Source organism: Sus scrofa, chromosome 6 (genome assembly GCF_000003025.6).
Source record: "Sus scrofa isolate TJ Tabasco breed Duroc chromosome 6, Sscrofa11.1, whole genome shotgun sequence".
NCBI classification, from domain to species: Eukaryota; Metazoa; Chordata; class Mammalia; order Artiodactyla; family Suidae; genus Sus; species Sus scrofa.
Window position 1 is genome coordinate 28,643,795 of NC_010448.4, and position 25,754 is coordinate 28,669,548.

A 25,754-nucleotide genomic window follows, 5' to 3' on the forward strand; every position below is an offset into this window, starting at 1 on the left:
CATGCCGAAGGTGCAGCTCTAAAAAGACACACACACACACAGACACACACACAAAAGGAAAGTACACACACACACACAAAAGGAAAGTACATAAAAGAGCAGGAAAATCTGGAGTTCCCTTCATGGCACAGCGGAAACTAATCCCACTAGGAACAATGAGGTTGGGGGTTTGATCCCTGGCCTTGCTCAATGGGTTAAGGATCCAGCATTGCTGTGAGCTGTGGTGTAGGCTGGCGGCTACAGCCCTGATTTGACCCCTAGCCTGGAAACCTCCATATGTCCCAGTGGGGCCCTGAGATCAACAACAACAACAAAAAAAACAAAAACAAAAAAATCCCAGGAAAATCGTTAGTAATCTCACCATCAGGAGTCAATCACTGTTGTTATTTTGTTATTGTTAAGACTTAAATGACTCCAGGGGTGGTTGGTTTCCCTTAGCTGGGGCTTTTGTTAGAGTCTGACATTGGTCTGGGTGCTAAGGGCTGGACGGGCAGTTGTTGCTGGCAGAGGAGCAGCGCCCGGACAAGGTTGTGTGCCTCTGAGTGGCTTTGCTGGTAATGGTGGTGTCAAGACAAGTAAGCTAGTTAGAAGGTGCATTTGATCTCATTTCAAAGGAAGAATGATCCATTGTTTTTTTAAGGGCTTGGCAGATGGTGGAGTTTAGTTTATTAAGGCACTGAAACCCTAGGTAGGAAATGGGCAGTTCTGGAAAATGATTTTTCAGAACCCACTTCTACACAGATCTCTGGGTCTTGCTAAGAGAGGATTAGAATGATGACTTTAGAATTCATCGATCTCTGATCCCCCATCTTGAGGGCATGGACGCTGCGTAGGAGAAGTGCTGATTGCCCATGGACCTTTGTCCCTTGGAGGCAAAGTGCTGGGGTGCTGCAAGGCTGCCATTCCGCAGGGAGGAACCATCCTCCTCCAGCTACAAGAAGCTCTTCTGTGTGCTTTTCCTTAGGGAGGAATGGGAGCTGCCCTGCTATCAGATCCTGATAAGATTGAGAAGGTAAGTCCTGCATGAGTGAAAGCAGAGAGCCTTAAACATGCATATGAACTGGAGTTGCCTGGAACACCTCCCCAACTCTTCCCCCAGATTTAGAGAATCAGTCATTCAAAAAATTTGGAAATTTTTTCTAAGTCTTCCCAGTGATTTGGACATGCAACCAGCTTCACGAGTCCCTGAACCAGCCTACAGTGGCCTTGGAGTCCATTAGAATCCAGAGGTAGGGACATAGCAACAGAGAGCCAGGGGCCCTGAGGACTCATTTAGAGCCGCCTCTGTATTGCCTCTTTCCCTTCTGAGAAGATCATAAGAGGATAGGCCAGGCGACCTGTGGATTTAGGACAGGCTCAGTGGCCGTGTGTGTCAGTGTGTAGGCAGGCGGGGGATTGGCCTTTCCCAGGGGGCTTGAGGAGAGCAGCAGTGGGTCTGGTGCATATGGATAGAGTCCACCATCAGCCTTTGAGAGCAGGCCAGGCCAGGGCCATACAAGGTAAGCTGAAGTTAATCTCCTCTGCTCCCCTTCCCCTGGGGATTCTGGTGGCCTGGTTTATGAGGCCTTAGGGTCAGGTTGATGTGTGCCACCCAGTGTTGTGGACTGTCTGGGTGGGTAGGAGTAACATTTTCTGCTGCATAATATGCACCATTTACTGGCCTCTCTCAGTCTACCAGCTTTCTCTTTGTTGCTCCTCTTAGCTCCTTTGATTTCCTTTTCATTCTCCATCCCTGCTTCCATCTCTGGGCTCTAAATCTCTCAGGCCCTCTGACAGGCTAGAGCAGCTTGCGATAAGGCACCACCAATAAGAGCTGCCATTGCTGTGTAAGCAGCTCAACCCTGTATATTCCTCCAGCTCCACCGCGTCTGGGATATAGGAAGGCCAGCATGTTTATGGGCTAGGTGCCTTCTTATTTTTCCTGTGTGCAGACAGGCATAGATACTGTTTATAGGGTAATTTCCTTTCCATAGTAATTCCAGCATTTGTTCCCCAAATCCTTCAAAGTAGACAAGGTTGGCATTTGTTCTCTCCATTTAATCAAAAATAATAAAAACCTAGGAGTTCCCGCTGTGGCACATTGGGATCAGTGGTGTCTCTGCAGTGCTGGGACACTGGTTTGAGGATCTGGGTTAAGGATCCAGTGTTGTCATAGCTGTGTGTAGGTCACAACTGCAGCTTAGATCTGATCCCTGGCATGGGAACTCCATATGCCATGAGGCAGCCAAAAAAGAAAAAAGAAAACAAGAAAAAAAAAAAAAAGAATAATAAAACTAAAGCACAGAAAGATAAAAACAATTTGGCTCAAGATCATGTAGGAAATATAAGCAGGTGAAGCTGAGTCTAGAGCCATGGTCTTGCTACCCCAGCATCAGTGCCTCCTCTCAGTAGCATCTCAGCTTGAGGGTGCCTGGGTGTAGTTTCTAAGTGTCTAGCCACAGGCAAGTGGATACTTGGACTTAGGAACCTCCAGTCAGACACCTCTATGCAGGATGGAGTGGATGTGGACAACACAGGGGAAGGGGCCTTGATAGCAGTTGGTTTGCTTCATGCCATATACATACAGGAATTTTTGTTGTCCTCCAGTCTTCTGACTGCTCCCACTCATGCTGTTGCCTCTGTCCTCGCCCCTGCCCTTTTGGGGCACATTTCACACATGAAGCAGCAGAGTTAACACCCCACCTCAGAAGCTCAGTTCATTTCCCTAATTCTCTGACTGGTGGGGTGGTCAGATGAGCCAGGTCAGACTAGTGAACGAGGTTTGTCTCATGGAAGGGAGGTGGCAGGCTTCTGCAGTAAAGCCAGATGAGACCCAGGATGAGTGGGCTGATTCAGGCTCAAACTGTGCTGGTAAACTGGGGGAGCTTTGTAGGTCCTTCCAGGCTTGGTGTTTCAGGTCCATGGTTCCATCTGTGGAAGCATCTCAGGACCACCCACACACATTTTTTTCAAAAAAGTATGCTTGTTTGAGGCAATGAAAAATTTTGGAAATTAATAATGGTGATGGTTGTACAAAATTGTGAACTAATACCACTGAATTTAACCACTTAACGTGGTTAAAACAGACAATTTTATGTTTGTTTTTTTCATTTTTAAAAATTTTTAGACGTATAGTTGATAATTTTTGCTGTGTAACAATTTTATGTTATGTTTATTTTACCACAGTAATTTTTTTTTTTTTTTGGTCTTTTGTCTTTCAGGGCCGCACCTGTGGAACATGGAGGTTCCCAGGTCAGGGGTCCAATTGGAGCTATGGCTGCCGGCCTACACCACAGCCACAGCAACGCCAGATCCGAGCCGCATCTGCAACCTACACCACAGCTCATGGCAACGCCGAATCCTTAACCCACTGAGCGAGGCCAGGGATCAAACTCGAAACCTCATGTTCCTAGTAGGATTAGTTTCCACTGCGCCACAACAGGAACTCCACAATAATTTTTTTTTTTTTTTTTTGCCATTTCTTGGGCCGCTCCCGAGGCATATGGGATGTTCCCAGGCTAGGGGTCTAATCGGAGCTGTAGCTGCCAGCCTACTCCAGAGCCACAGCAACGTGGGATCCGAGCCGCGTCTGCAACCTACACCACAGCTCATGGCAACGCCGGATCGTTAACCCACTGAGCAAGGGCAGGGACTGAACCCGCAACCTCATGGTTCCTAGTCGGATTCGTTAACCACTGCGCCCCGACGGGAACTCCCTTTTTTTTTTGCACAATAATTTTTTTAAAAGGATGCTGACTATGAAAAATTCCATACATTCTTGTGGGAGATAAGGGCAGGGAATTGGGTATTAATCTTTTGAAAAAGCCTCCCGTGTAACTCTGGTGTACCCTCCCTGGATTAAGAACCTCAGTTTAAGACCTTATATCAGTAGTATCTTCTCTCTCATTCCTGCCCCAGATTCCCTGGGCCCCCAGCTTCCCTGGGTTTCCTCCTTGTTTGCACTGCACTGGGGCCATGGCTAACAATCGGCAGGGCGAGGACTAAACTCAGGTCTCACTAGTTCCCAAGCTTATTCTCTCCCATCCTCCTTGCTTTTCTTTTTCCGTTTTTTTTTTTCTTTCTTTCTTTCTTTTTTTTTTTTATCGTTCCTGGGCCAGGGATTGAACCTGCACCACAGCAGTAACCAGAGCCATAGCAGTGACAATGCCAGATCCTTAACCTGCTGAGCTACCAGGGAACTCCAAAGTCTGCTTTTTCTGAGTCAGCTGGTGGATCTGATGGATTGAGCTTGCCCATGGGTCGATGTGCTGTTATCTGCTCAGATATAGGCATGTCTCAAGTCCTCTTCTGCCACAGACTTTGACACCACAGAGACAAGGGTATAGCTTAATTCTGGGAGACTTGGGTCCCAGTGAGGTTCAGCTGGAGCGTGACAGGAAGATAGACTCTAGTTGCCCTTTCCCCTCAGTGTGTGTGACTCTTGCAAGTGCCTGGGACTTTTGGCTACTAATTCTGTTCCTGGTCCTGAACACACACATGAAATGAACAAAAAAAATTTTTTTTTTTTTTGTCTTTTCTAGGGCCATACTTGCGGCATAGGGAGATTCCCAGGCCAGGGGTCTAATCGGAGCTACAGTTGCTGGCCTAAACTGGAGCCACAGCAACGTGGGATCCAAGCCGCGTCTGTGACCTATACCACAGCTCACGGCAACGCCGGAACCTTAACCCACTGAGCAAGGCCAGGGATCGAACCTGCAACCTCATGGTTCCTAGTCTGATTCGTTAACCACTGAGCCACGACGGGAACTCTGAAATGAACAAAAATATTGAAGAAGGTACTTGAAGACAGCTGTTTGGATAAAATACACCAAGAGAAGTTCTGCAAAACAGAATTAGATCGAACCAGCTGATGTTGCTTGCTTAAATTACCAAAGATAGAGGAAGTTAAGTCAGCACTTGCAAAGGAAACTCCCAGAGATGATACTGTCAGCTTGAGGGAGAGGACCAGAGTGAGAATTTTTATCCTGTGTCTCCGTGGATCTGGCAGTCCCTCCCCCGCCTTAAAGGGTAAGTGCCCCTTTGAGCCCTGCCAGAGTGACTCTAAGACCTCAGGCCCCGTCTGCCTCCTGGTGCAACACCTGGGGATGTTCCTTCCTGCCAGTCCCTGGCAGTTGTGCCTAGGCCAGCAGGCCCTGTCTTGCCCATGATCTGTCCAGCCATCTATCAGCCCAGCCTCTTGGTCTGATGTCTCCTGGAGGGACCTGCCTTAGTCTGTCCCTGAGAGAAAGGCCTCCTTCACTGGTTCTTGTAACTCGGCTCTCTGCTGCCCCCACTTGTCTAAAACCAAGACTGGCAGCAGCTGCCTGGATGTCCCCCCTTGCTTTGTTGGACAGGCAATCAGTTTTCTTACAAGAGAGCTCTTGGGGTCACCTTCCCCCTGGCTTGCTTGGCCAGAAATTTTTGATGAGGGGAGAAGAGAGTCATGCTGCAGACATGCCGTGTCATCTACACCTTTCTCAATCTCTAGCTCTTATGTGGTCTGGTCTCGCTATTTCCCAGACACTTTGCTGTATGACTTTCTTGATCTTCCTTTGAAGTCCTTTGCCATTACTGTGCCAAATAAATACTTTTTAATATGTTGACAGTGTTGTCTTTTCCTTTTGCCAGTTTCTTTCCTATATATCTGACTCCCCTAAAGAGAGGGGTTCCTGGGGATAGGGCCCAGGACCTGTTCAATCTTCCCTGCTCCCTCACTTGGCAGATCCTGGAACAGCATTCAGGAACCATTGCCTTGAAGCTGGAATGGAGCTGTGAGCCATGTGTTTTCTACCAGGGTTAGGGCGCAGAATCATTTTGAGGAGGGAGTGTATTGGGCAGAGAGCCTTTTGAAAACACAGATGCCCAAGCCCTGCCCCTAGAAACTCTTTCAGGGAATAAGAGGTGGAGTCTAAGTTTCTGCGTTTCTTAAGCTGTCCAGGTGGTTCTGATGTTTGCCCTGGCAAAGGATCACTGTGTTCCACACAGGATGCATGCAGATCCATTCATGCATTCATTTATTCACGCATTCATTCATTCATTTACCAAGTGATGAATGTCACTGTGTCCCAGGCAAGGGGTTGCTGGGGCTGGTGCTCTAGTGTAGAGAAAAGGTGAACTTCCCTTATGGAGTTTACATATATATGTACACAACAGAGGCATTCACGTGGACACAGACGTGGACATAGGGCCTCACAGGTCTGGAGCAGAACTCATTAGTACAAGCAGTTGTGGTGTTTGTTCTGGAAGAAGCAGACAGACACTCTTGTGTTCTCCTTTTGCAGATCCTCAGCACTCTTGTTAAAGGGACACGCAGACCTGTGACCTGCAAGATTCGCCTCCTGCCGTCGGTAAGGGTGGTGTGGGTACATCTGAAGGTCCATTTTCTGTGAGATGTGGATGGTTCTTGAGGGGCTGAGGTAGGTTTGGAGGAGGAGTAGAGGTGATCCCACTTTAGGAGCTGGCAGCTGCTCCCTCTTTGGCTTCAGTAATCACCCTGTGTGGTCCTCTCCCTCAGCTGGAAGATACCCTGAGCCTTGTGAAGCGGATAGAGAGGACTGGCATTGCTGCCATTGCAGTTCATGGGAGGTGAGTGGTTACCTTTCTAGTGACTGACTTGCAGGAAGGTTCTCAGCCATCCTAAGGATTCTTCTCCGGACCCCAGATGACTACAGCTCCTCTATGCATGCAGCCTAGCTCTGCCCAGCTCTTAGATATCCCTGTCACATCCTGAGGGCAGTCAAACCTTTTGCTGGGCTGCATTGTTCTGTTTCATTCTTTGAGCATCTACTGGTGGGAGGCACTGCATGAGCTTTAGAGATGCAAAGAGACCAAGAGGAAGGAGGAACCCCCCCCCCCCCCCCCCCCCCGCACGCTCAGGATGTGTAAATGGTAGAGATTGAGTGATTTGCTCAAAATTGTGTCACGTAGCCAGGAAGTGGTGGAATTAGAACTCTGACTCTGAATCTCATTTTCTTTCCACTGCATTCTCCCTCTAATGACCACGGGCAGATTGCTGTTCTTTTAAGCCATTGCCTCTTTTGTCTGCCTTTGTTGGACTGTCAGCTGTCACGGTGACTACTTTTTAACAGTCCTTATATCTGTAGCTGATGTGCTTGCTACTGAGGGCAGAAGTGTTACTGGAGGCAACTCTTGGTTCCTAGTCCACCTTGCTCCCTGTGTCCAGGTTGTACTTTTCTATGGAATCCCAGATCATCACTCTTTCAGCCAGAGCAACCTCTCTTCTGAGTTATGTTCCTTTGAGTTCAGGAGTCTTGTAAAAGCAGCCCATTTTTTGCTGGTTGTCTATTTCAGGAAAGGGAACCTAGAACTCCCACATATAAAACAGAGAAGAGCAGAGCTGTGCGTGCTGAAGCCAGCAGGGGGAAGTGAAAGGCCACGTGCTTACACAGGAGCCCCTCCTTTAGGCAGCAGGCCCCTGGCTCAGACTGCCTGGTTTCAAATCCCAGCTCTGTTGCTTTTTGGCTGTGTATCCTTGGACAAATCATTTAACCTCTCTGAGCACCATAGTCATCATTTGGAAATTAAGATAATTTATGCTTTATAGGGTTGTTGTGAGGCTTTTATGAGATCGTGAATATGCAGCCTTGGCATAGTGACTGGCATATAGTGTCCTCTGAATAAATAAAGCTACTCCTTTTTCCCAGGAGTTGGAAACACTAGGAAGACAGTTGGGCTAGTTTAAGGAGGGGCTTTCTGGCCATTAAAACTGTTGAGGGTGGGCTAGAGTTGGGCTGCTGGGTGTGTAGGGAGATGGATGTGGAGGCTGGGTTGAGGGGGCTCTAAGGCCCTTTGGCCCCGAATCTTTGTGGAGGAGTGTAGCAGAGGGGACACACCCAGGCAGACCTGGACCAGGGCTATCTGGTCAACCATCTTTCTGGCTTGTCCCTGAGCACAGTTCAGGTCGGGGCTTACCTTGGCATCCCTAAGATTCACTCATTTGTACACAAAAACTTCTCGGTAGCTGACCTTGGATACTGGGTCTCGGGTTGTGGTCCTACCTCCCCTGTGGCTCTCTGGGACAGCCAGGGAGTGTGGCCTGCCCTGGTTGCCAGGCCTTCCCTGTACCAGGTGCCTCTCCCCAGGATCAGCTGCCCGCCTTGGCCTCAGCACAGGCAGCTGTGTGGGAGTGGCCAGACTGAGAGGCGGCAGCTGTTTCCAGTCCCTCGGAGAAGGCAAGACCAGGACAGTAGGGGCAGAATTCTTAAGGCACTGTCCCTCATCTCTGGTGGGGGTGAGGGGAAGCTAGGGAACGGCGGTGATCACCCACCTCCTCGGCTCTTGCAGCCATGCCTCACCTGCAGGCCTCCCAGAGCTGGACTTGCTTTCTCAGTGTGGACCTGTGTTGCCCCTGCCCCACACGACAGAGGTCAGGGAGAGCTGGCCCCTGTAACCCAGAACCCTGTTCCTGTGCCCCACGGCCTTCCTGAGGTTCAGTAAGGAGGACAGTAGGGCCCTGCTAATGTAACCCTGTGCTAACTGTGCCTTGGCTTTTGCACTCAGCCCTCAGCCCCATCTCTTTTCTTTATCTCCAAGGAAGCGGGAGGAGCGACCTCAGCACCCTGTCAGCTGTGAAGCCATCAAAGCCATCGCAGAAACCCTCTCTATTCCTGTCATAGCCAAGTAAGCCCCCCTTCTTCCTCCTCCTTTACCTTTTTATGCCTCATCTCACTCAGAAGGGATTTGAACTGGCATACAAAAATGTAACAAGATAGTATCAAAAAGTAACCGGAAGGGAAAAGAAAAAAAGAGTGGGGCAAAAGGAAAAGAAATGAACTTGGTGCAGTGGGAACAAATCCGACTAGGAACCCTACGGCTTCGATCCCTGGCCTTGCTCCATGGGTTAAGGATCTGGCATTGCTGTGGCTGTGGTGTAGGCCGATTAGACCCCTAGCCTGGGAACCTCCATATGCTGTGAGTGCGGCCCAAAAAACAAAACAAAACAACAAAATGAACTTGGGAATGAGCCTGAGAAGTGCCTATCATGACCCTTGGCCTCTGGTGAGTGCCCAATGTAGGGATGCAGTAGGCATGGGCCCAGGACATTCTGATGGGCTGGTAGAGGTGGGAGTGTTTGCAAAGAGCAAGAAAGTGGCTCCTGAAACAGACCCAGGGAAGGTGATGCCACACCCAGAGTTAAATGTGCAGGATGTAGGGTGAGGTGTCCCAAGCCAGAGCACAGGAGCCATGGCTCAGGGGGCCTGAGGCAGGTCACAGCCTAAAGCCTAGACAAGTGGAGTTCCCTGGAGGCTTAGCGGGTTAAGGATCTGGGGTTGTCATTGCTGTGGCTCAGGCTACTGCTGTGGCACGCGTTAGATCCCTCGCCTGGGAACTTCTGCATGCTGAGGGTGCAGCCAAAAAGCAAAAAGCAAAAGACAAAAACCTTGTACACATCTGGGCAGTGACAGGACTAGGAACTAGGCTGGCGGTCATGAGGTACTGATGATCAACCCAAACGTTTAGCATAGGACAGCAGTGCCCTTTTGTCACCAGGGAGCTGGCCTGTATAGGCCAGTCGGGAGTCCATCTCAGCCCTATACTTGCCTGATGGTAGGTTGGGAACAAAGAAGTTCTGAAGCCCTGACAAAAGGCATGCCTAACTGGAGTAGGGAGGGAGGGAGCCAGGCCTGGACTTCCAAGGAGTGTTAGCGGATGGCTTGGAGAAAGGGTAGGACTGTGCAAGACCCTGGACCCTGTTGTTGCTGCTGTCACCTGAGGGGGGTTCCCTCTACCCCTGTCCCTGCACACAGTGCTGTCTCTGCTGAGGCTGCTGCCTAGCTCCTAATAAAACAGACAAAGACAGAGCGATTTCCAAGGGGGCCCTTGCAGGGTGGCAAGAAGGGAAATTGTGACCAACCTGGGCCTCTTTCCTTCCTCTCATGACCACCACTGTGTCTGTTCCCTCTCCAGGGTTTTGACCCAGCCATTAGTAGGCATACGGGAGCCCCAGCCTGGGGGTTTTCCTGTGATCCTGCATCCACTTACAGACCCCTGTCCTTCGGATGTGGGCTGGCTTTAGCCACTGTTCAGGAGGAGGGGGGGCGGAAGGTAAAATTTCCAGAGTACCTATTAAGTACCAGGAACGTTTGAGCTGCTTTGCTCTTACCTCCCTTGGTGCTCCTGAGCCCGAAGTGGGGTGTGTGTTACAGTCTCCAGTCTCCCAAAGCTCCCACAACCGAAGGACGCGGTCGCACACTCAGTAAGTGGCAGATCTGGGAGTAGCCTTTTTCTAAAAATGCTGGTGTGAGGATCGGGTTACCCCTCAACCCTTTGTTGCTTTTCAGTGGAGGATCTCACGACCACATCCAAAAGTATTTGGATATAGAGGACTTTCGACAAGCCACGGCAGCTTCTTCAGTGATGGTGGCCCGAGCAGCCATGTGGAACCCGTCTGTCTTCCTCAAGGAGGGTCCACGACCCTTGGAGGAGGTCATGCAGAAGTACATCAGATACGTACGTCTATGCATTTTTTTTTGTTTGGCCATGCCGGCAGCACACAGAATTTCCCAGGCCAGAGATCAGACCTGAACCACAGCAGTAACCTGAACCACTGCAATGACAATACCAAATCCTTAACCAATAGGCCACCGGGGAACTCCTCTGTACTTTTTTAAAACGAACATTTCTTACTGTTCACCACTTTTCTACAGAAACTGCTTTGGGTGAGCCTCCAGCCCCCAGAAGCCCAGGTTGTCCCCCTCCTTTTCTTTTTAGTATAGTGTAGCATTGGGTCTCCCTGGATGTGGTGTGAAGAGAGTGGGGTGCTGGGGACGGGTGCCATTATCCTCTTCTAAAGCTTCCAAGATGAGGGGGTCATGGCAAGGGCCTCTGGATCCAGGATGCTTTTGGAGCCCCAAATACATGATGCCTTTCTCTTAGTCTCCTGTCACCCCTCTGCACCCTATACATACATACAGATGCACAATGACAGTGGCCTGTGTGTCACTGAAGATGCTCATGCCAGTGGGTCAGCCCGAGCAGCCACAGCCAGGAGGAGCCATTGTAACTATTGTTCTTGAGGACAGATTCTCTCCTTAAAGATGTGTCACCTGGTCATCAGTCATAATCACTTCTAAAACTCTTGGAGTTCCTATCGTGGCTCAGTGGTTGACGAATCTGATTATCCGTGAGGACACGGGTTCCCTGGCCTCACTCAGTGGGTTAAGGATCTGGTGTTGCTATGAGCTGTGGTATAAATCACAGATGTGGCTTGGATCCTGAGTTGCTGTGGCTGTGGTATAGGCCAGCGGCCACAGCTCTAATTTGACCCCTAGCCTGGGAACTTCGATATGCAGTGGGTGTGGCCCTAAAAAAGACAAACAAACAACTAAAACTCTTGTCTCGCTGATTGCCAGAATGCTTTAACCTGTGATTTGGGAAATAGCCTAACTTTAACCTTCTCAAGAAATAGCTTTCTCTTCTCACCAGGAGTTTAACGGTAGTGCCAGGGGCATTTCCCAATAAAGGAGTTTTTTGGCACCTACCCTATCCCTTTGGCACAACCCTGGAACTCTGTGGGATCGTGTGACCAGCTGTGCATGTCTGTAGGCAGAGATGTGATTTGGGCCTGAGTGGAGAGCATGGCCCTCACCCCAAGCAGACGTCCTCCCTCTTCTTCAGTCCTGGAGCTCCACCTGCCTGGGGGGTCAGGAGCTTCTCAGATCCTCCGACCACCATGACCATGCCTGGGCAGTTGTGGCTGCCATGGCATGTTGGTGTCCCCAGGGCTGTGCAAGCTGGGGGTGACAGGCCCTGAGGCCTGTGTCCAAAGCTGGGCAGCCTCTGCTCTACAGCTCCTTCTGCTTGATGCTTTGGCCTTCATCTCCCTGGTTCTTGGTATCCCATTGGGCAGGTTGATGACCAGGCTCTCCAGTGGCCTGGGTCAGCCAGAGGCAGCTGGGGGTTCCTCAGTCTAGGTCGGCTGGCTGGCAAGTCTGTGGCAGAGAAGGCACATTCCCTAGCCTAACTTGCTCAGTGGGCGAAAGGTGATGTTATCATTCCTGCTCAGCCTGTCCCTTGGCAGCTCCTCAAGAGAGTGTGTTGGGCCAGAGAAAGGGAGCAGCTTTCAAGGCTGCTTCTGGTCCGGCCAGGTGCCTCCTGTCCCAGACAAGCTGAATGAAGGCTTTGCTGGTGGCCAGGGCTTTCCCCTGTGGGCTCTGTCCTGAGTGTACCATGATGTCTGCAAGGCAACAAAGACATAAGACCAGGTGGAGGTATTAGATGGGTGTTGGGGGCAAAGTGAGGGTGGGTTCTGGGAGGCTGGGGCACCCTTTACCCACTGCTTTCCCGGCCTGCCGCAGCCAGGCCAGCTCCCGCATGTCCCTGGGTAGTTGTCTTGCCTCCTGGAGCCTGTATTTCCCAGTCTGAGTAGTGGTAACAGCTGCACCACACGCTTGTCTGGCTCGATGAAGTGATGAGTAACACATGCGAACATGCTTGGTCGATGGCGCTGTGCTTTTCCTGTGGAGGGGGAAATTGGAGACAGGCTGTTTAAGATATGGGAAGGGCCGGTATCCACTACGTTACAAGGAATAGTCCTGGCACTGGTCCTGCCATACCAGGCGCTGGTCCCCTTTCCCCACCTTGGAGGATGCCCAGCAGCAGGTCCTCTGTGGTAGCTGATGCAGGAGGGGCCCCCTGCACATCTGGACCTTAGTCAGACTGTCCGGTAGAGTGTGCTTCTCAGCTGTGAGCCTCAAGCATTGTGTCACTAACTGGAGGAGTTGGTGGCCAGGATGGAGGTGGTTCTTTTATGGAGTCACCCTGCCTTGGCTGCAAGCACACCTCTGATATCCCCTCAGAGCCCCTTTCCCTGCCATCAGAGCATAGCTCAGGCCTCAGAGCCTGCCTGGTAGGCGGGGGGCTCATGGCAGTTCTTCTCTCAGGCGGTGCAGTATGACAACCACCACACCAACACCAAGTACTGCCTGTGCCAGATGCTACGTGAACAACTGGAGTCGCCCCAGGGAAGGTTGCTCCATGCCGCCCAGTCTTCCCAGGAAATTTGGTGAGAGGGGCAATGGGCTGTTCATCTGGCCTTGCAGACATTACCCAGACTTGACCCTGAGCCTGAAGCTAACTCTACCAGGGGTGCCTGGGAGACTGCTCCTGGAGGTGGATGTGCTGGAGTGAGGAAGTGGTACAGCCTCGCCTCGCAGAAGCGGGTACTTACAGAGCTTTAGAACTTCCCATTCCTGGACTGATCTCAGCAGCAGAGCTTCGGGAACTAGGGCACTAGTAGGATGGAGGAATTCTAGGGCTGGGCTCTTTCTCACGGCAGGCCACCAAGATCCAATGGTTAGGAGAGTTGGGGTTATAGAATGGAGGCCCTGGCCTGAGCCTATACTCACATCCTGTCACTCTGTGGTCTAAGAGGCCACCTCTTGGTCCTCTAGATCTGCTAGAGCTTCAGCTCAGGTGGTTAATATTTGGGGCCCCTCACTACCTGGTCTAGTGCCTGTTCCCAGAGCTCCCTGTCTGCCTGTGCTTGTACCGGTTCTTCTGCCTGACAACTCTCTGTCATGTTAGCTGTCTACACCCTCCCTCCTCCAGAGCCTTTCTGAACCATGCTTGCCCACAGGCATCCATCTTTGTGAACGTCTTCCAGCCCTCAAAATGCTTCCTGGAGGGAAGAGCCTTGCCAGAACCTTCCTCCTTACCCTGGGCTTGTGGTGTTCTTTCTGTCCCTACCCCACATAGCTTAACCAACTTCACCTAGGTATCTTGTGAGTTCATGAGGATAACTGTCAAGAGTGTCACTCTGTAGCTCTGGATGGTACCTCAGTTAAGGCTTGGCCTAACTGTTTGTGGTCAGGGCAGGAAGTGGGGAACCAGTCGGTGGTCAGGCCTCCGTGTCTTCCCTTATGGACTAGGGACAGCTGCCTGTGTGTTCTTCCTCAGAAGAGAAGCTGGGCTTAGGTGGTACAGGTGACCTTCAGAACCTTTTCCCTCAGCCCGGCCTGCCCTCCAGTGCTCATCCTCAGGGGCCCATGTTCACGTGCCATCTTTCTGTTCAGGTGACCATAGGGAAGGTAGGAAGCACCTTCTCTGATGGCCAGGCTGGGTGGTACTTTGGTGTGTGGGGGCCTTTCTCATTGGTGGGACCTTGGGCTCCTGCAGTAGTTGGGCTCCTGCCATTAAGGGGCTTGCCCTGCTCTGCTTGTCCCTTCCTAGTGAGGCCTTTGGCCTTGGTGCCTTCTACAAGGAGACCACACGAGAGCTGGAGGCCCGGCGGGCCCAACTCTTGGCCAGGAGCCCAGAGGAGACAGAAGAGCCAGCCGAAGACACCTCTGGCGTCATTAAGATGGCTGTCAAGTTTGACCGGTAGGTGTCCAGTTTGGCTCCAGCTTGGGCCAGGGCCAGTGTCCTCAGGCCGACTGGACCAACAAGCTGGCTGCTGCACATTGTGAATGCCAAGCATAGGGATCACAGGTCTCCTTGGTTTGGCCGCTTGTTCTGTTTGAAGCAGCCCAAAGAAAGTACTTTGGAGCAGATAGTCCCTGAAAGCCCAGGCCGCACTGTCAGGTGTGCATGTTGTCCCTCGGGTTACTAGACCATTTCCCTGACCTACCCCCTCCCCCACCTTAGGCCGGGGGGACTTGTTCCCTTCTGTTCCTGCAAGTCTGTGTTTTTTCCTTGGTCTTGAGGAACTAGCTGCCTATAAGGTGCTCCCCAATAGCACTGAGACCTTGGTCCTCACCTGGCTGAGTAGCCCACCGTCACTACCCCTCGCTAGCCCTGTGATGCCCTCTCTAGGCAGAACTAGCTTCATAGCAATTATTGCCTCAGACTGCGACTCAGTTTTGAATGGGGCCCCCATCCTTGTCCTCTGTGATCTGGGATCTGAGCCTTTCTCTGGTCCCCGGGCCCAGACCAGGAGTCACTCTTGTCTGGCAATGACTTGGGAGCAAGGATGTGGGCACAGCTGTTGAGCAGTCATATCCAGGGAGAGCTCCTAGTGGGAAGTTGGAACATGGCACTTGCCACCCTGTTACTGACTGTCCCTGAAACCAGAGCCTACTGTGCCCAAGGCAGCAGGGGATCACCCTGGCACATGGTGGGCATAAGCAGGGTGGGCACTGAGCTAGCTCCTGCGACCACCATGTGGCTAGTCGTGTTCCCCACTCCTACCCCCTCGCTCCTGACCTTGTCTTGAGAGGAAAACTGTACCTTCCTTCTTGGCTGTTGAAGGCTGTTTTCCAGGCTGGAGCTCAGAGTGCTGGAGTTCACTTCCCACCCCAATTCTCTGAGCAGCTAAAGTTCATCTTCCCTTTAGGTAGAACTCAGGCCCCAAGCCACTGGTAGGACAGAAATGGGAGCTCAGGGGAATAGGTACAGGGGTCTTAAGGCAGCAGTGTGTTGTCTCAGTTCCTACAGCTCCTACCAGGACCTGAGTAGGGCCGCTGCTGAGGAATGGGGTGCTGATGGGCCATGACTCCCTCTTCTCTTACCCTAGGAGAGCATACTCGCCCCAGATCACCCCTAAGATGTGCCTGCTGGAGTGGTGCCGGAGGGAGAAGTTGGCACAGCCTGTATATGAAACGGTGAGTTCCTGGCTGTGGCCTGCCCTGCGTCCAGCCCTTGGCACTCTCACAGCTGCTGCCATCCACATCTCGTACCAACTCCAGACTGCTTGGCTGGAGCCTGGCTTTGCCCTCCGTGGGCCAGTTGCTGCGAGTTCCTTCCCTTTGACATAGACCTGTTGTCTACTTCTGGCCACTGAAACTGAACTAGAGCCATAAGTAAGGGGCCACTTGGGCCAGTCCCTGCTGGTGGCGTTGCTTAGACACGGGAGATTTCTCTGGAAAGGACTGATTGGCTTAAGCAGGATGCTCAAATCTAAAAGTTAAACTGACATGTTTTGGGCCAGGCCTCAGCCAGTGGGGCATAGAATTGGGGCCCCTCAGTAGAAACTTTGAGACAGTCTTGCTTCACTTCCTTTGGTCCCTATGGGCATGCCTGTTTGGGTTGCTCTGTCTCTTCTGGACTGACCTTCTGACCTTGTACCTTCTGGGCCTTGTGTCCCCTTCTGCCAGAGTGACTTTTCCAAAATGAATCTGCCCTCTGTCTCTTGCTCACATCCTCATCAGCTCCCCAGCGCCTTTGGGATCAAGCCCTACCACCTCAGCACGGAGCACAAGACCCTCACATGTCTTTCTGCTTCAGGTCTCATCCACTTGGCTCTCCGTCTGCCACATCACCTGGTCTCTCTGCCAGGCGTACCATCTTTGCCCCAGTCCTTGTCCCCTTTACCATCGTCCTTTCTCACCCTTTTGCCATCTGGTGAACTCCTCCTCATCTGGGGGGACCTGGCCCACACAGATGTCAGTAGGAGGAAGCTCTGTAGTCACATGCAGCTAAGGGCTCTCATGGCCCTTTGCTTAGGTCCATGACAGAACTCCTGACAGGCATACTGGCTATTTCGTGTTCATTGACTGTGTATCTGCATTTCTTCCCTGGAAAATGCACCAGACACTTCTACTGGGGAGGAGCATGTAATAAAGGTAGCCTTCATTTGACTTAGGTGGGAAGTACTTCCTTTTATCTGTCTTTCTTGTGACCCTGGCAGGTGGGTGTCCAGGGCTTGTCCCTCTTGCAGCCATCCCTGTTTCCTTTGCTCTCTCTGTACAGGTTCAGCGCCCCATGGATCGCCTCTTCTGCTCTGTTGTCACTGTTGCTGAGCAGAAGTACCAATCCACCTTGTGGTGAGTTTCCTCATCAGTGGGCATGAGGCTTGGCCAGGTGGGTTGAGGGGTGGGGTGGTGTCTGATCCTAGCATTAGCCCGGGAGGGCTGGGGGATGGCTTACCTGGGCAGTGGTGTCCCTGGGCGATGACCCCTTCCCCAGTTTTGTCAGAATCTCTGCCATGGGTGTGTAGAGTCAGGCCTCCCAACTTCTAGTCCTATAACCGGTCTGCCTGCCTCCCTGCCTTATTGCCCCATGCCTCATCTGCCCAGGGACAAGTCCAAGAAACTGGCGGAGCAGGCTGCAGCCATCGTCTGTCTGCGGAGCCAGGGCCTCCCCGAGGGTCGGCTGGGTGAGGAGAGCCCCTCCTTGCACAAGCGCAAGCGGGAGGCCTCTGACCAAGACCCTGGGGACCCCACAGCTCAGGAGCCAGCTGTGCCTGGGGAGCTCTGCAAGAAGCCCTTTGTAGCCTTGGCAAGCGGTAAAGAGAGCCCCCTGCAAGGCTGGTGACTTCCATCCCTCCCCTGGTCACCCCCTCCTTGGGCCTGGCCCTAGGATGGCTGTGGGTGCAGAGTGTCAGCCAGATGCCATTGGACACTTTGCTGCCCCTGCTCAGCAGGAATTGAGAGGCCAGCACCTGGAGCTCAGGCCAAGGGGTGCCCCGAGTGCCCATCTCCCTTGGTGGGTCTGAGTAGCAAGCAAAACTCCCAGTGACCTCAGTATTTTCTTTGAAAACAGGAACTTTTCAGGTGGCACCTCCCAACCTGACATTGGTACAGTGCAATAAAGACACCCTCCACCTTTACCCATGGCTGGCTGCTTCAGCCTTGGCACCTTCACATACTGACTAATGTCCTGGCATAATTATTCTATCCCCACCCTCTGCAGAGCTGGCGCTTCCTAAAACATTTCTCCTCATCCTAGAAAGCTGGGGGTTGGGGTATCACCTTTAATGCTCACTGGACTTGAGCTGAACCAGGAAAGCCCAAGAAGCCCATTCTTCTGATGGTAAACCTGAGGCACTGGCCATCAGTTGCTTTTCCTGTTGAGAGGTAATAGAGAATCTGGGGGGACGATGAGGATATCTGATACCCCAGTAAGGGTCCAGCCCAGGCAAGTGTGGATTGCTAGGTCTAAATCCCACCTAGCTGGAGCTCAGACCTGTGAGGTACCTGTTCTGGGCAGAGGACATGGGAGACTGCTGGTGACAGCAATTTGGGGCCCTTGCAATTGCCCGCCCACACGGCTCACCACCCCCTTCCCCCCCTCCCGCCTTCCGCCCCCACCATCCCCCTTTGGGCCGGAAGGAAGTGGCAGATTCTCTTTAATTTCCTCTTGGCAGTGAGAAGCAAACAATCGGCTACCACATCTTGTGGGGCCTCCCCCGCTTACTGGGAGGGGCCTTCTGACCTGGCGGGTGTTCTGACCAAAGGTCCCTGCCCAGCACCACCCCTGCTTCCTCAGCTGTAAACAGGCTGCTTCTCCTCCCCTTTGCAAAGCTCTGTGGGGACAGGGGATTCCCCTCTTGGCCAAGGCCGTGCTCCTCCCTTCTCCTCAGGGTCAGGCCCCTGTGCTAGTCCACACCCCTGGCCCTGTTGACCCGAGTCAGGGGTTGGGCCGGTGAGGCCCCTGTCTGCGTCCTGGGCAGCCCCTCCCTGCACCCACACTTGCCCTTCTGCATGCAGATAAGAATACCACGCTAGCACTGCTCGTTGCTTCCCAGAGCCCATTACTTCTGACCTTGGGCAAGTCCTTGCTGGGCCCAAGGGCCCTTCGCTGGGAGTGGAATCGGCTCAAGGCTTCCTGCTTGAGGCTGACTGGAAGATAAATAGACCAGCCCTGCGGTAGAGACTGTAGCTAATGGGGTCACTCCATACCAAGGCTGACCTGACTAACTTCCCAGGCCAGACTAACTTCCAGAGAAGGGCCCCCACCCAGGAGAGAAACCGAGGTTTGGTCCAGTCTCAGCCCTCAAGCTTTAGGCACCATTTATTTCTGATTTTTCAAAAAACTGTTTTAGTCAAAAAGCTGCCTTGGTCTTTCCTGATACTCCACCCAAAACAGGAAAGACGGAGAGGCTCCAGTGGACCCCTTCCATAATCCTGAGCTAGTCAGAGATTGTGGGAGGACCCTGTGTGGGCCAGGTACCAAGTCTTAAGATCCATTTCCGTGGGGGCTTGGGCTCTGTGCTCAGACCTCTTCTCCCACCAGTCTGATTTCCCTGGGGAAGCCCCTTCTCTGGAGGGGTTGGATTCATTTCTGGACTATGGGGAAGGAGAGGTCAGCTGTGAATATAGAGGTTAGAGTGTGGGGACTTTAAGGGCCCAGGAAAAGTAGTGGGGAGAGGGTCAGTCTCAGGGGAGCGAGTGGGGAGGGACTAATATGTGTTCCCTGACTGAGAACGTCTGGAAAAGATCCTGGTTGAATATGTTGCCCCTTAAATGGTCTCACTTTATCCCACCTAACTACCACCTGCCCTGGTGTCAAAGTGACCTGACCAAGACCTGGGACCAACTGGAGGGCCCAGTCAGGACTGAAAGCTCCATTCACTGTTCTCATCATGCCCACCTTAAACTCATGCCACTTAGATGCCAAACCCCTCTCAGGGGTAGTAGCCATCACACTTATCCATCAGTCCAGCCACTTTGATTGACGACTTCCTCTTAGCTTATCACATTCTGGGGACAAATGGTTTAAATATGAGCATGAGAAGGAGGGATAAGGCTGGAGAGGGCTGGCAGGTCTTCCGAAGGCCACAGCAAGCAGATTGGACTTGGTGCAAAGGCAAGCAGGGAATCCCTTGCTCCTGCAGTCCTGCCCGCTCAGTCCTTCCAGGTGTCACTCCTGCTCAGAAGTCTTCCCTGGCTCTCCAGTGCCCTCTGGATCAAGTCCAAACTCCTTGGCCTAGCATTTGAGGACAGAGTGCTGACCGTGTATTCTCAGTGCCATGTGCTGACTCCAGCAATCTACTTTCTTCACTTGTAGTTGGCTGGCATTATTGCCTCTGCACAGATAGGGAGCTGCTCATTGGCAGTCCTTGTGTCCCCTTTGGTCAGTCTGGATGTTGGGGTGGGGAGCGGGCACAGAAGAAAAATCAAATAAGAGCTCGTGGGGTGGGGGTGGGAGGGGGAATGTGTGGTGTGGAGAGAAAGAGCTTTTCTAAACTCTGACTTTCCTCCAAGGCTTCTATTCCCCCTAATGTGGAACTAGGGGGGCTGGACTGAGCTTAACTAGACCATCCCATGGCTCAGAGGCCACAGGAGAGCCTTCAGTCATGGGGGCTCAGAGCCAAGCTTGTGAAGCTTATGAAAGAGATGGTTTTCCCTCAACTTAGGCCTGGCTGGCATTCACACAGGAGGGAGAGGGGCTGGACAGAAATGCACGCAGCCTGTGTCCACCTGCCTGGCCCAGTCTGGGCGACTCTCTATTAAAATGGGTCTCTGGGCCTCCTGGCTTCGCAGGGTTCTCAGAGGGCTGGAGGTGGGTCATATGGTCTCCTGCCATCTCAGAAAGCTTTGGAGCTGGCCTGAGGAAGAGCTTCTGAGGGAGGTCTTGGCCTTAGCTAAGGAAAGGGAATGGGGAGTGTGTGTATGATGTGTGTATATTGATTCGTCACAGCTTGCAGAGTTCTCAGCCATTGCTGCCTTTCTCACAAAGGTGGTGACATTCTTGCTGCAGTTGGTGCCCACCCCTGCCCCAGCCCTTATCACTCCAGGTTAGGGTTCTCAGTTTCCTCCAGAGCAGAAACCTTCCCCAAGTCATGGCCCCTTTTATGTGTTCTCCAGGTGCACGGTGGCTTGGAACACAGAGGCATTGCTGACCATTTAATGAATGGGTGGGTTTTTCAAGCCATCTGTAGTTTCTGTAGCCCCTTCCCAGTGCTGGGGTGGACCTTTCTATGGTCAGTCTTCCTCTTGCCTTTCCCCTCAGTTGGCTGAGCCCCTGGTTCAGGTAAAGTCATATCTGGAAGCAGAAGGCACATTTTCTCTCTCCAGATGACAACCTGGGAGGTATTATGGGGAGGTTGGGGGAACACATCCTGAAACTGCATTGTTTTATGAGGAGGAGGATGTGAACTGGTGAAGCTTCTGGGGCCTTTTACTATATTAAGGGTCATGTTACATATAGACCAGCCATCTCCCTGGGCAGAAGTTTGCAGTTAGTGTGGCGTTGGGGCTCTAAATTCCACACTTAGGTCTTCAAAGTTGAGATCCTGTGAAGGCAGGACAGCTTATTGGAAGGATATTTCACCTACTTAATGCCATTCGCTCTCTCTCCTTGACTACTGTTACCTTCTGCTTCTATCCTCTCCACTCAATTCAGTGATTCGTTCAGAATTCTGAACATGGAAGTCTGCTGCTCTAAACCCTTTCATGGCTCCCCACTGCCCTCAGGAATAAGTCCAGATACCTTGGAGTGGCATGCAGCACTCTGGCCATTCATCTGGTCTTACCTTTGCTTTCTGTTCACTGCATATACTTTCTGGTCTCTGAGTCTTTGGATATCTGTTCTCTGCAGGGAACCATTGTACTCCTTGTCCATCTCTCCAAATACCTCCTAGACTCTTGGGAAGCCTGCAGCCAGGGGGATTATGTACCTTCTCTGAGCTCTTGGCACAGCCCTAATCTCTGCACAGTGATTATAGCTTTGCTGGCCTCCCCTCCCTGATGCCTGAAGGGAGATTAATTTATCTGTGTCCCCAGGACCAGCACAGGTATGAGTACAGAGAACAGGGCAGGAAAAGTTTTATGACCTCAGGGATGAGCCAATCCACGATAAACGTCTCAAGTGCTCTCTCTGCATGATCCCAGTCCTCCTGACCTTAGGCCTAGTTGGGCTCTCCTCAGGGTCCCCTGGTAGCTCAGGTTGCCAGTCCACATATTGAGACATCTCTGCACTCTTCTCCAGGGCCTTTGGGATATGTTTGGGCTCTTGCACCTACACGCAAGCTTCTGAGCCACAGCACCCTGGTTACTCTGGCAGTGCACTTTTAAGGATGCTATGCCCCTCCGGGCCTGGAGCTAGGGGAGTTGGTCTCTGCCACCTCTCCCTGCTCTCGGTCCACCTTGTGCCTAAGTAAACAAGCCAGGCTCTGCGTCCCTGGGCATGGCCTCCACCCCAAGCCCCAGGAGGAGACGTCTTGGATCGTCTCAAGGGAAGACACGCCCGCTGGGGAGAGGCCGAGAGTGAAAACTGTTCTTCAGACAGTGTAATTTCCTCCCCACTAACGCGGTTCGACCAGCACGATCTCTCTGACTTCCGTGGATGTGCGACAAGATGCAGAAGACACGGAGCGCCTTGGGTGGTGCGAGTTCACCACAGGCTTTCCCATTCAGTCTGCCTGACTTCCAGCACGGGACAGACCTTGCTCATGGGGCTTTGCCGAGGCCTCGAACGCGCCGACTGTCCTGGAGGGAGCAGCTGCCAGGTTGGGTGGTGGGGACAGACAAAGACTCATCCAGCGGAGCAATGGCCCCGCCCCCCAGGGGTGGGTCTGTAGCGATGGATAGCTCAGACTTGAGACTCGCGCAACCCAGGTCTCCTCTGGCTCCGCCCCACCTTAGGTGGAAGCTCGATCCAGTCCCTGCCTTCTTCAGATTCCGCCATTGAGCTTGGGGTGAGGGTATGTGACATCCACGTACCCTCCCGGGCGCTGATACCTTCCCCAAACCCAGTCAGCAAGAATAACCCTACAGTTGCTCGTCAATGGAACCATAATCCCAAGGCTCTTGTGCTCCTTCCACGACATGGGGTCTGCCCAATAAGGAAAGGGATCTTCTCCGATTGGCTGGTGGTGGGCCCCTCAATCCAATTACGTTTTGGACCCCATACCGCGGTGCCGGGTCCTATTTCAGAAATAGTTGAAAGAATACAGGCCAAACTACAAGTCCCAAGAGGTAGCAGGGCTAGCTAGCGCTCCTTAGTCACGTGACTTCCTTCTGCGGGACTGAGTCACGCGGTAGGGCAGTGAGAGGGCGGGGCCGTCGGGCTAGCCCGCGAGGCCGGTGGCCTATGGGCTGCCAGGTCAGATGGGCGCTCGGTAGGGGGCGGGGCCGGGCGCGCGGCAAGGCGCGGGAGCGCGCCGGTGGTGGTGGCGGCGGCGGCTGTGGGGGGGGCGGGGAATATCGTCTAAGGCGACCGTGCCAGCTTGGGCACCGACGACTGGCGGTGACGGGGGTTCCTAGGGTGTTTCGGCCCGCGGCCAGTATTAGAGTTCGGAACGAAACGCTCGGCGTCGCGGTCCCCGCCCGGAAAGTTTGCTGTGGAGCTGCGACCTCCTGGCCGGCGCGGCCCGGCATGAAGCGGCGCTGAGGAGCCGCCGCCGCTGCCGCCGCCTGAGGAGGAGCCGCAGCACCCTGGGCCACGCCGATGACTACTGCAAATTGTGGCGCCCCCGACGAGCTCGACTTTAAACTCGTCTTTGGCGAGGACGGGGCGTCGGCGCCGCCACCCCCGGGCTCGCGGCCTGCAGGTGGGTGCCGGGCGGGGCGAGACCGCAGAGCGTCTACTCTTCTCGCTCTCATGAGCTCGTCCCCTCCCTATTCCTTTGGTTGTCCCAGGTCTGGTTGTCGTGTGTGTGTGTGTGTGTTGCTGAGGAGGCGTGTAGGTCGCAGCGACGTGGAAGTGGCCGCAGCTTGGCTGGAAGCAAACTGGAGGGGAACTCGACTCCGGGACGCTGTGGCCCCTGGACGCCCGGGGTTTGGAGTCTGAGGGTCCGGGCTGCTGCCCAAGTGGCGTCTGGTTGTCGCTGCTTTGCCAGCGTGGTGCGGAGGAAATGTCCCTATGAAGTGTAAGCAGGCTTGGTTTTTCGTCTATTCTAGGTTTTAAAAACAATCTTTATTTGAACGATGCGCATTCTGGAAGTGTAGGAGTTCTCTAAAATTCCAGCACATGTCTGTTTAAATCTACTTTGGTAGGAGAGTAATGCCTTAGTGTTAACGTCGACTTGTGCAAGTTTAATATGGCCCACATTTAATTCGAGCTGTAACTATAACGGGACTTTTCTGAAAACGATTTCTTTTCTTGAGCAAAGTGTTTCAGAAAATTTTAAGAAGTGGAGTACCTTGTTCGTAAATCTCCTAGAAAGTTCTGGAAGTACATTTTTATTTTGAGAAAAAGCTCACCTCACAAGATGTTTTAAAGGAGATCATGAATTGTGAAGAGTGGACACCATAATGCTTGGAGGTCAGACCAATCAGGAAATAGAAACAGGATGGCTGGGGACTTGGAGCTCTCCTGTGACCTGGTTTGGAATACTGTGGTTCATTAAGTTCAGTTTTCCTATTGCATTTGCAGGCGAATTTCAGAAGGAAGGTGGATATGTCTAATCTCCATTTATTCTTTCCGGGTATTAAGCGAATTACTTCATGTTGATATTGATGCTCAACAGACTGTTCTGTAGGGTTGCACTAAAAAACACATCTGAATGTATGGCATAAGGAAGTATTTGTATTATCAGTCCTGTTAGTATTTATATGTTAAATGTCTTTTTCAACGTAATAGTTTATGGTAGTAGTTATTTCTCGGTTGCGTTTATTTCAGTTCCACTGACATCATCTGAGCAGCAATTATGTTGAAGGTATGTTAGGTACTTTGTAGTGTTATGATGGATGCACATAACCCAAATAACTGTTACTAGACTGACTTGAACGGTGATGCATGTTACAATAGTGGTAGAAATGGGAAAAGTGGCATTTGTGGGAAAAGTAGCATTCAGGACTCTTGTTTGAATGAGTATTTTCATCATGGAGAAGATAGTTAATGATGTAAGCAAACTTTTGGAACACAAACTTGATTAGAGCACATTATATATATACCACATACATGATCAATAAAGATGTTGACCAAACAGGAGAATATTAAATGAGTATCATCATGTAAGTAGGAGCTGTATATACATCTGAAACAGTACGTAAATGACATTTAAAAGCTATGGAAACAGCTTTTTAAGAAATTTTTGCCATAGTCCCTGATCCCAAACCATTTTGATATCAAAATAGATCTAGGGATTAAGGTTGAACTCCCGGAATTTGCAAACTTAAGCTTGAGCAGTTTTATTTGTGACAAAAAGTTCACTATACAATAGTCTAGTAGCTATTTTTTGATAGATTTTAAAAAATTAGAGTGAAATACACGTGACATAAACCATTTCAAATTGAATGATTCAGTGGCATTTAGTACATTCACGATGCTGTGTAGCCACCACTTCTGTCTAGTTCCAAAACATTTTCATCACCAGAAGGACACCCCAAACCCATTAAGCAGTTGCTCCTCATTCTCCTTTGTCCCCTCCCAGTCTCTGGCAGCGTATTCCCTGGTCTGGGTTCTGTCTCTGAATTTACCCATTCTGGATATTTCATCTAAATGGAATCATACATATGTGACCTTTTATGTCTGGTTTCTTTCACTTAGCGTAGTGTTTTTGTGGTTCATCCATGTTGTAAAACGTAGCAGTACTTCATTCCTTTCTATAAGTGAATCATACCCTATTGTATATATATTCCAGTTTGTTTTTTCATCCATTGATGGACAAGAGCTATTTCTACCTTTTGACTATTGTAGATAGTGCTGCTATGACTACCTAACAGCTAATTTTAAAATTCTATTGAAAAGGTTGTTATGTATTCAGAACTAAGATTTCCAAGTTATTTGGAAACACAAAATTAGTTTTCTTTTTTCTTTTCTTTTTCCTTTTTTGTGGCTGAGCTAGCAGATGTGGAAGTTTTCCGGCCAAAGATCGAACCCATGCCACAGCAGCAACCCAAGCTACTGCAATGACAATGCTGTATCCTTAACCGTCTGAGCTACCTAGGAGTTCCTAGGTTTCATTTTAATAAGCGTAATTATGAATGTGTAGAACTAAGTGGATTAAATGACATACTTTTAGGATGATTATATGAGTAAAGTGGGCCATGAGAGTAAAATTGCTTGGTAGAGTTCAGATCAATATTGGGTCATATTAGTGCGTTTGTTTGTTTCTGGATTCTCTTCCTCACTGGAATGGAATATTCCATGAGGGGAGGGATAATGTCTGTATTTTTTTCATGGATGCCCATCATAGTGCCTTTAATATA

The 25,754-nt window shown here is 51.4% G+C and overlaps 2 protein-coding genes across 12 annotated transcripts in view; both read left to right on the top strand.

The window, feature by feature from the left end:
• DUS2 (dihydrouridine synthase 2) overlaps window positions 1-17,519 on the top strand; it is a 43,964-nt gene extending 26,445 nt beyond the window's left edge. For all 5 annotated transcript variants that reach the window (XM_005655778.3, XM_013988514.2, XM_021094158.1 and 2 more), the window contains 10 exons: window positions 965-1,012; window positions 6,261-6,326; window positions 6,494-6,564; window positions 8,533-8,619; window positions 10,281-10,449; window positions 12,882-13,003; window positions 14,170-14,319; window positions 15,452-15,539; window positions 16,627-16,700; window positions 16,953-17,519. In XM_005655778.3, the coding sequence (XP_005655835.1) occupies window positions 965-1,012; window positions 6,261-6,326; window positions 6,494-6,564; window positions 8,533-8,619; window positions 10,281-10,449; window positions 12,882-13,003; window positions 14,170-14,319; window positions 15,452-15,539; window positions 16,627-16,700; window positions 16,953-17,190 (1,113 nt within the window). In that variant the 3' untranslated portion in view covers window positions 17,191-17,519. The remainder of the gene's footprint in view (window positions 1-964; window positions 1,013-6,260; window positions 6,327-6,493; window positions 6,565-8,532; window positions 8,620-10,280; window positions 10,450-12,881; window positions 13,004-14,169; window positions 14,320-15,451; window positions 15,540-16,626; window positions 16,701-16,952) is intronic.
• The window catches only part of NFATC3 (nuclear factor of activated T-cells 3), a 139,975-nt gene continuing 136,884 nt past the window's right edge, over window positions 22,664-25,754 (top strand). For 2 of the 7 annotated variants that reach the window (XM_021094123.1, XM_021094124.1), the window contains exon 1: window positions 22,708-23,152. In XM_021094123.1, coding sequence (XP_020949782.1) covers window positions 23,050-23,152 — 103 coding nt within the window. In that variant the 5' untranslated portion in view covers window positions 22,708-23,049. The other 5 variants (XM_021094128.1, XM_021094129.1, XM_021094122.1 and 2 more) reach the window with 4 other exon arrangements.